At 30.3% G+C, this 10577-nt stretch overlaps 1 protein-coding gene across 1 annotated transcript; it reads right to left on the minus strand.

The window, feature by feature from the left end:
• Positions 1-428: 428 nt before the first annotated feature.
• LOC107450726 (uncharacterized) lies at positions 429-9633 on the minus strand. Its single transcript, XM_016066597.4, has 4 exons — positions 9213-9633; positions 4064-4262; positions 2946-3157; positions 429-646 (listed from the first exon to the last, which is right to left on the minus strand). Exons 1-3 carry the CDS (start codon positions 9231-9233, stop codon positions 2967-2969), a joined length of 411 nt encoding a protein of 136 aa, XP_015922083.1. The 5' UTR covers positions 9234-9633; the 3' UTR covers positions 429-646; positions 2946-2966.
• Positions 9634-10577: the final 944 nt, after the last annotated feature.

A 10577-nucleotide genomic window follows, 5' to 3' on the forward strand; every position in this document is an offset into this window, starting at 1 on the left:
GAAAAAGTTTAAAAAATTGACTTCTTTGAAAATAATTCTATGAAAGCTTCGAGTTCTTTTCACGTAGTAATCATATTTATTATTATTATTATTTTTTGAAATCTTTCTTGCTCACAGTAAAACTGTATTATTTAAAATTTTATAATGCTCCTTATATATTATTCTTAGAATTTACTTCATTTTACAAAAAACGTACTCTTATGTACATAATTTTCTTATTACATAATTCTTATTTACATTTTCTAACATAATTTTTATAAAATATTCTTTATGGTTTTCTAATTTAGTCCTATTTTATCAAATAGTTTTGTAGTGACAATGATTTGTTGTTGGGAACTTGTTGTTTTAGGAAACTATACGATTGTGACGCATAATTTTTTGATGAGTTTTGCGTCCTTTGTTTAAGAAAGTACTTTTCATTTGTAAATTGATATTTATGAAATACAAAATAATACACAAAACATTGTTAAAAGTGTATATTGTGACATATTTACTACATGAGATATTTCACTTAAAATATTAAAAGGTGTATTACATTTTAAAAGTTTTTCAAAAATGCAAATGAGTATGAATTTAAAACACAGTTTAATGCTCGATATGAAAGCAACATTCAGACTTCGCTATGTATGTTCCCGCATATGTAGATCTGCAAAAGAAAATTAAAAATAAATTTAATATTAAACACCAGGCACAAATTTTCATAAGGGATTTCATAGTAGGAAAATAAAAAGTAATATTCCAAAAATGAATTATAATTTATTTAAAATCATAATAATACATCACGAGTGTAAAACAATATTGAGAGTTTTTTTTTTTGCATTAAAGCAAATAATATTAAAAGTAGTATACAGAATTAATTTTAATTCCTTGAAACAGATGAGACACCGGTGACCCTTCATATATTTTCTTCTGATTTTCTAATTACAAGCAAAATATATTTGGTATTTTTAAATTAAAAAAAGCAGTCTAATAGTTACTAAAAGAAAATCAGTTAGATTATTGAAATTATATTTGTATTAAAATTTAAAATAAAAAAAAGTAGTTTGATTTTTTCCTCTTCATATTCAAATTATTCAAAAAATTTATTAGTAACTTATTATAGGAATTAAAGACATTTCAACGGCGAATAACTGTTTCTCTTAGATCTAAATAACTGCAAATAAGTGCAAATTTTAAAAATTATTGTTTGGAAGTGGGCTGTGTTTGAACGATTTTATTTTCAATGGAGAAAAAAACACTAGTGCTTCCTGTTGTATTTCATAACTATAAGTTATTAAAATAATAAATATAACACTTTTCACTTATTTTGACCAAAATTAGTACAAAATAATGAAAAATATGTTTAATAAAAATTCTGCGTTAAAGGTTTAACATAAAATTAATTTTACGTCATTTCTAAGTAACTGATAGAAACATGCTTAAAATTGGAGAATAATCTATTGTAAAACAGAGTATTCAATAAACTTATATATTAATTCTAAAATTGATTTTGTATCTTCTAATTCTTCCACGGCGTGTTATGAAATTATTTATTAGGCACACACTTAGAATGTTATGAATGCCATATACCACGCCTTTTTCTTCCCAGTCCTTCTTTCATAGCAGTAAACAGCTGTAGACCTCAGTAAACTTTTTGCGCTTGCTGCTGTTTTGGCGTCAACTTATGTTAAGTAACAATTAAAATAAGTAACATATGTTGAATTGGGTTTTTCCAAATGTAATTCCGTTTCTTATATTTCTTTTAAGTGAAGACAATTTTTTAAAGAGTAAAAATATTTCAAAAAGCTATATATTGTTCAACGTCTTTTGCTATGTTTTAACTCTCGCAAAAAAACTTCTAATCCTTTTGAAAAAAAGGTGGAAAAAGAACTGATCTCAATAATGTTTGGTGTTCACATGAATATCATCATATTTGGCTAGACAGCCCAAAGTGAGGGAATGCCTTCTTCTGAATTCTGCTTCACTACTTTTAATTATGGACACTTCTGCGCTAGAATCTTTCTTGGATAGCAAAAAAATCTGGGAAGGTTATTACCTCCGTATTTCGGGACGATAATTTTGGAATGGATTTTGGATAAAGATAAAACTATCAATAGCGAATATTACATGGCATTATTGGATTGACTGAGCGAAGAAATCAAGAACACGTGAGGCAGCAAAAAAGTTCTGTTTTACCAAGTCAATGCCCCTATTCACTTGTCGCTGAAAATAACGCTTTGAATTACTTCCCCATTCACCATACTCTCCAGATATTTCCCCTAGCGACTACTGGCACTTTGCAAATCTCAAAAAGATGCTCAAGAGAAAGGAATTTGGCTCAAATGAAGAAGTTATTTTTGAAACTGTGTTCCTATTTTGGGTGGAAAAGCAAATCATTCCACAAAAAAGACATTGAAAAGGTAGAAGAATGTTGGAATGAATGTATCTTTCGAAAAGGGACATGTTCTTTCTTGAAGGGTATGACGAATAAAGTAGAATTTCTAAATTTTTTTTCAGAGATAAATAACTAGAGACTTCATAGCACTGGAGACTTATTAAGTGATGTGTAAGTGTGGTAGCTATCACTCATTCAAGTTATAAAGTGTCAATTAGGTTCAATATTTTTTGCCGTATTTTTGATAGCTGCATGAGTCCATTCTAACAAAAATTTTAGTTCTTTCTAGCAAAAAATATAATTTTTTACATCCTCATGCGAATTAATGGCTGTGCCACTTAGAAATGTATGCATTGAGCAGAACATGTAATAAGTCAATGTGCCAGATCTGGAGATTATAACGGGTGTGATTGCATCCATACAAGTTGTAAAAGCATGCAATGAACTTCGTGGGACATTGAATCTTTTTTATTGATTAGCTTTAAAATTATGCCTAATATTTCTGTCTTAACAAGTCTTAAAAGACAATAGCAATAAAATTATTCAAATTGTTAAAAACTTGATTAGTTACTTTATAATGAAGGCAGATGATTTAATTTTCAGATGTTTTCGATGTTTCTCGTCTTCCTGAGAATAGTGGTAGCTTTGAAATTCCTTGTAGAGCTCTGGTCGTTATGTTTTTTAAAGGGTTAGTTACAGGCTCCAAAGTTGAAGCCAACCTTTCCATAAAACTCGAGCCATTAGGAGCATCAGATCTCAAAATATTGTAACGATTCTCATTACCTGGAAGAGCAAAATATTTTTTATATTTTATTACACTTTATTAGATAATATAGATCATTTCTGAAAATTAATAAATAAATGAAAGCTAAATGAAATAAATGTAAAACTTCAGAAATGGAAATGTTAAAGCAGAATGATTTTCTTCTTCGATTATTTCATGAAAAGAGTCATTACAGTTATGAATCACTGAGTCTTTTATAAAAAAGGAATTTTTATAAAAGATATGTTAAAGAAACATTTAAAAGTATTCTTAAATATAGACACCTATCCACTCATAGACCAAAGCAGAAACGTAGAAAATATAAAAAAATCAGGTAATTTATGTCATTAAAATATTCGCAACGAAACAATTGTCTTTACAAGAATCTTTTAATCCGAAAGTAGTACTTCAAGTTTGAAAACGAGCACAATTTCAGAGAAAGTGATTATACTATTTTCTAATCGTCAGTTATCAGATTGAGACATTTTATGGGTAAAAAAAAAATCATATAGTAAAAATGAAAAATAGTTGAAAATCATGTCACAATATTTTCTGAAGGTTTACAACTAGCCGCAACCACATGCCATAATATGCCATGCTGAGATATGATTTTCAATTGTTATTATTACTATTTGATTTAGAGATTTACTATCAGCAGTGTCATCTACAGAAAAATTTTGAACAAAAAATAGGAACCCTGTAAAGAAAAATTCATTCACTGTTACATGAATTTGATGCAAGAAATATTTTTATGTTATAAATTTTCGAAAACCATCAGACTTATTTAAGACTCCCTGCACATATTTAACAATACATTAATCTTTGCATTTACGTTTTCAACTACACTTACATTTTAAGTTTACATTTTAAGTTTGATTTTAGTAACTTAATTAAATGAATTTAAAAATATTTTGATTAATTTAAACCTCTGTTAGAAAACATGTCTGTTAGCCTTTTGAGAATAGATGACGTTTCCGTTGCATTAGAACTGTCTTTTCTTTCTACAGGCAATCGAAGATTCTTCAGAGGGGGAAGAAGACCCAGAACTTCCTTAGTAATATCGAAGAGTGCTTCTGACGCTTTCTCTGGATTGGAACCTGCCGCAAACGCAAAACACAGTAGAATCTACAAGTAAATTTTGCAATTATTAATTTTTGTCTCTTGATAAATGTCATCAAAATTATAAAATCATCCAAAATCATCAAAATTATATTACACACTTTTTTTTAATGTTTCATTTTTTTCTGTGATGCCCACTTCAATTTTCCTTTCAGTACTTCCTTAATCATGTGTTTCATTGTTATACGTTGTTTTACCTTATATGTTAGTAATGAAAATTTTTTTTATTATTCCGAGAAATACATTCTATAATTTAGAACCTTGTTTTTATGCGAGTAGTATGCTTTTATACTGGGAACCTTGCTTTTTTACCCCTACCTCACAATTTACGTAAAAAAGTATTTTTAATAATTTTTATCTACCTATACTGCATTATTGCCATTTATTTTCCATAATGATGGTTCCGGAATAATTTAAATACGGCTGTTGTTGCTTATCCTCATAGATCTGACATTAGTCAGATCAATTCCAAAAAGTTGTTGACAACCAGAAAGTCGATGACAAGAAGGGGATCGGAAATTAAGTCCGTCCTGGACAGTCCGACACAATTAAGTGTATATTTCGGTGAGGCTGGTTGGATGCAGCATTTTTTACAAGTCGGATAAATTTTTGTGACACGTTCGAATGTTCGACATTTTCGGTGACCAGTTGAGAATCTGGCCAAGGCAGTCTGAGAGCTTCGATCGCAATTGATTCCCAGAAGGTGTACTGTTGCGGTGTACCATTGGTGCGTAGGTGGAGCTTGCCAGATTGATTTTTGTTTATATTTTTCCTTGGAGTAAAGTTCCTGATAAGTAAGTGATGACCCGGTGGGCATATCTTCCTCACTGCCCTCTTTGCCACCAATATTAACATGTGATGGTATCCATTGGAGATGTACGTCATGGTGCTGAGAAAAATACGGTTTTCAATATTAGAAAGGACATTTTTTGGAGGAAATATGAATAAAAAATTAAATGTAAGGTCCATAATGCACCCCAATGAGAGCAGGGTAGTTTGGTATCTGTTTACAAAACTTTGATAACATCTATTATATATAATTCTCTTACGTGGCTCCCAAATTTTGGCTGTATTTCTTTTCCACCGGTGGCAACGTTTGCTTTGTTTTGAAAACACCAAAGCATTCTGCCTTTTAATGATGTGTTTCTGATCTAATATATATAATTCTCTTACGTGGCTCCCAAATTTTGGCTGAAGTATTTTGTACAACTAAATAAGATTCCTTTCACAACAGTTAAATATTTACTTTATTTTCTTCATTCATAGAGAAAACAGTCGGCAAAGAATTCTGTTAGGTTAAAAAACATTTCGCTAAAAAAATAACGAATTCTAAAAGAAATAAAAATAAACAACTTAAAAAATAATAATGCTGTTGCCAGCCATAGAATTTTTTGAAAGTTAACTTAGCAACATAAATCAAAATGACATAGAAGCGCCTTAAACAAAAAGTTTTATTTTAACTGGCAAATACTATATTATAATTTTAACTTTTTCTATGTGACTACACTAATTTTCTTACTCTTTTCTTTGTTTTCTATACATTTTATATTTTTGTGATGAAATAAAAAACTTATAGCTGTTCTGCTTCTGAACACTGATGAAAACACAAAATGATGGGCTTCGTCAACAATCAAAAATATATACATTTATTTTACAAATTCCATATTATTAAGGTGGCGCCCCTCAGAGAATTCTAAAAGAAATAAAAATAAGCAACCTAAAAAATAAAAATGCTGTTGCCAGCCATAGAATTTTTTGAAAGTTAACTTAGCAACATAAATCAAAATGACATAGTACCGCCTTAAACAAAAAGTTTTATTTTAACTGGTAAATACTATATTATAATTTTAACTTTTTCTATGACTATACTAATTTTCTTACTCTTTTCTTTGTTTTCTATACATTTTATATTTTTGTGATGAAATAAAAAACTTATAGCTGTTCTGCTTCTGAACACTGATGAAAACACAAAATGATGGGCTTCGTCAGCAATTAAAAATATATACATTTATTCTGCAAATTCCATATTATTAAGGTGGCGCCCCTCAGAGAATTAAAAATGCAAAATTATCTTCATCAAAGCCGATGCTTTACATCCGGCGTTCAGTGACAGACTACTATTTCATATTGTTTTACAACACATGGCCTTAGCCCTCTGGTGGGAAAGACTTTAAAACAAAACTTACAACAGTTACTTTTCTCAACAACTGAAATTTAAAATAGTGTGATTAAGAAAAATATGTGAACTGTTTGCAATTTCAAATTACTATTGAAATGTACAGGTTTAGAATTTTCTGCAGTGAAAAGTTTTCAGAACTTGAGTATTCAAAAAAGTATACAAAAACTAGACGTTAAGAACGTATCCAATGAGCGAGCAAAGCGAGCATTGGATTGCGAAGCAATCCGAAATGAACTGCGAAAGCAGTTCCGGGGGTTGGTGAGCGCCAGCGAGCAGGGGGCGAAGCCTCCTAGTAAATTTATATTCCCTTTAAGTGAAAAATTATGTCTTAGTTAAAATGCTTTGAGTCAAATTTCCGTTGATAACGCTTTTATCTTTATATAGAAGAAAAATATAGGTGCTCGCACTTTTTTTATAAAAATAAGTGGGGTTCATTTCGATTTCAGGTCCCCACTCATGCTGATGGAAAAGCTTTCTTGCACGAGGACAAATTCTCTAAAATTTAACAATCGTCATTATGAATTTTATTAAAAATATTATTTGTAGTATTATTCAAGCCTTAAATGAGTCTTTATTCTCATGTTTGTGGTTGAGGGTTAATATTATAGATACATATTAGAATCCAATAATGTCGTACGTTCCTTTCTAAGACCAATACTCACAGATATACAATAAGCTCAGAGAAATAATTTCTTTTTCAAGTCAATAACCCTTTCATAAACTATGATTAATCATTAATTATATTTATATTTCTAAATTGGTCTTGAAAGTTGTTGCTCTGCAATGTGAGAAGAAGGGTAAATTTGTTTAACTAATTGTTAGTAAATTTTCGCACTCAAAAAATATTTTAGTAAATGAAATAATAGGATGTTTTTATTTAATTTAATTTAATTCTGGACTTTTGATAGGGTGAGTCGAGTTAAGATCATTTGAGGAAGAGGGGCATAAAGAGCCTGCAATTCTTACTTCTTTTTGCAATAAACAATGGATCTTTCTAGGTGGCAGTCATTTCATCGAATTTTATCACCGCCACTGAACAGCCGATCCAATTTTGAGTTTATGACTATCAATGTTCAAATCCGTAGCCTTGAACCCAATATCAAGATCCAATATTCAATCCCAGCATTTTGAACCCATTATCCAATAGACAAGAGAACTGGATTAAGTATTGGGATAAATATTGCCCTCGTGCAGGACTTTTTGATGGAACTAGCCAGCATTTGCGTTACATGCAGACGAAAAACTACGAAAACCTCCCAATGTTAGTCCGATGGCAGGAGAACTCTAATCCGCGACCCGTCTACCACTGAGAACATTTTTGCGTCAGCATTGTGGTCGCTGTGAAATGGATGCGGAATTCGTATCAACCTGCCATCGCCGGAATTCGAACCCTTGTCATTTCATTGGGAAGTGGGTGCTCTATCCCTAAGCCACCACGGCTCCGTTTTATCGAATTGTAATGAAATTTGGTACGGTATTGACGATAGTAAAGTACGTGTCTAAGGTACGTGCACTTTGATTTCTTCGAACAGACAGCGGCTGTTGAAGATGAGAAGAATGTTGAGCTGTTGAGAAGATTTAATTTTCTCATTAATACAATGGTAGATTAGTATTGATCTGGCTAATACCATAGGATTTACTTGTGTTTAAATGAAAAATGACTTTGAGGACATAATATATAATGCATTATATGGGGAAGTGCATGGTTGCAAATTGTGCCACAGATCGTTTCCCCCACATAATATAACGGGTATAATGTAACACGGGTATAATGTAAACCTTCAGAAATTAACATTTTGATCTGGGGAACGATCCAAAGTTTGGATCCCTTAATGTTTATTTTACTTTTTGCTTATTTTGCCATATCTCATGACCTTTTTAAGTGAATTGAAGACCTTTGCGCATAATTAAAAGGATAATGTCATGCAAAAAAATAATTTTAGTAAAAATTTATCATTTTTTATTATTTTATTTAATAATAGTAAAAAATATTGAACTATAAGGTATACATTTATCATAATTTTAAAATATGCAATTTTACATGGCAAAATACAAAATTTGATCCAAAACGATTGAATAGTTCCTGTAAAATCCAATATTACATATTCGACCTTACGACCCTATTTCCCAGGTTGAGACTATTCCCTAGATTTTGAGAATCAAAAATCCGAATTTGTCGAAAAAAAATTATGTTTATTCAGAGATTCTGATTTCGTAACTTAAAATATCGTCTGCCCTAGTTAAATAGCTTATTTAGGGGTCACCTCTTCAAGCCATTAGATTGAGTCATAAAACGGAAAGATCTGATTATTCGAAAAAAAGTTGTTGAGGTTGATCTTTCTCTTGTGCATTGTACTAGCATAAAATAGCTTTAGAGAATAAAATTTATCTTATACTTTTTAATATGCAATCAATCTTATAATTTCTACAATTAAATTCACCTTAAACTTAATATTATGAAATTAAGTTTACACTTTTAAAAACAAGATTTCCCACTTATTATGAAAAAAATAATGATTCTGATCTTGGAAAATGTACTGTGGTATTGATAATGGTTCTAAAATACTTTAGAAACTTGCCATTAAGTACTCTTCTAAAATTGCATTTTAAAAGAAACTTCAAAAGTGTGAATGATTGGAATTTTGTTTAGAAATCTGCAATAACTTACACATCAACAATAAAAATGAATTTAATTAAATTTTAAAATAAATTTCAAAAAAATAAATTTAAATTTTACTAATCACATATTTTTAAGGAATATTCAATTAGGTACTCACCAAAACCGGAAACGTTGCCATTCTTAAACAGATAAAAATATGCACTAAAAAGTTTTTCGCTGAGCTTAATTTCTAAGAGAAAGTTTCTGCTCTAATTCTATCGATTCACAACAAAATGTTTTTGAACTCACGCATTTCCCAAGCTCTCGAACGCAATTAAATCTTAGTCATTTGATTTAAATTTATTCTAAGAAACTTGTTCCTTCCTACTTGAAGGAAGTCTTTCAGTTTTATTTTGTAAGCATCGCAGTTTGAATTAATTATAAATTCACTTGTTTAGTTCCTCTAAAATGATTTTGCTCTTTGCTTTAACATTGGGGATTAGGCTCATTAAAATTAATCAACAATTTTAACTAGTGTTTTTTAAATTTATTGTTACTAGAAACCTTGGATTATTTGACTACTGTTAGGCTAATTGAAATTTTATTTCGTCCCTACCCCAAATTTGAAAGGAGAATGTAGTGAGGACACCGTCATTGCGACACGAAAAAAATGGTGTCTAATTCAGAAAAACATCAAACAATATCTAAATATTATATTACAATATTATCTGAATATATATATATTTTTTATGATCTGTGGTAGACATTCCTAACCTTTTTTTTACCCCTATTTCCCTGTAACAGTGATAAGTACTGAAAATTTTAATGAACTACTTAAAATTTTACAAACTATTATGAATGATTATACTCTGTGAAAACTGTGGTGCTAAAGCTATCGCAGTTTGGAAATGAAAAATTGAAAATTGTGGTTATTTTAGATTAATACCGAATCCATCATTCATTCCCACCATAAAAGTTGTTGTTAAATATTAACTCTAATAAATGAGAACTATAAGATCAGATATACTGAATTATTTTAGCTTCCGAAAACACCAACGTTTGCATATTTTGGATATCGCCAGTAGTTTGTTTACATTGTGTAAGAGTCAGTGTAAATTTCTTATGTTTTTTACTCCGTTTTACAATATTTGCTGAAACAAAAACTCGCTGATAAAATATATATGAACTAGGAGGCATCGCCCCCTGCTCGCTAGCGCTCGCCAACCCCCGGAACTGCTTTCGCAGTTCATTTCGGATGGCTTCGCTATCCGATGCTCGCTTTACTCGCTCATTGGATACGTTCTTAACGTCTAGCTTTTGTATACTTTTTTGAACACTGAAGTTCCGAAAACTTTTCACTGTAGAAAATTCTAAACCTGTACATTTCAATATTAATTTGAAATTGCAAACAGTTCACATATTTTTCTTAATCACACTATTCTAAATTTCAGTTGTTGAGAAAAGTAACTGTTGTAAGTTTTGTTTTAAAGTCTTTCCCACCAGAGGGCTAAAGCCATGTGTTGTAAAACAATATGAAATAGTA

This window comes from Parasteatoda tepidariorum, chromosome 6 (assembly GCF_043381705.1).
Source record: "Parasteatoda tepidariorum isolate YZ-2023 chromosome 6, CAS_Ptep_4.0, whole genome shotgun sequence".
Taxonomy (NCBI): domain Eukaryota; kingdom Metazoa; phylum Arthropoda; class Arachnida; order Araneae; family Theridiidae; genus Parasteatoda; species Parasteatoda tepidariorum.

Coding starts and splice junctions, on each gene's coding strand:
- LOC107450726 (XM_016066597.4), bottom strand. CDS start 9,233: ATGGCAACGTTTCCGGTTTTG. Junction 4,263..9,212: donor TGGCAACGTTTCCGGTTTTG/GTGAGTACCTAA, acceptor ATTTACTTGTAG/ATTCTACTGTGTTTTGCGTT. Junction 3,158..4,063: donor AGACATGTTTTCTAACAGAG/GTTTAAATTAAT, acceptor TTGCTCTTCCAG/GTAATGAGAATCGTTACAAT.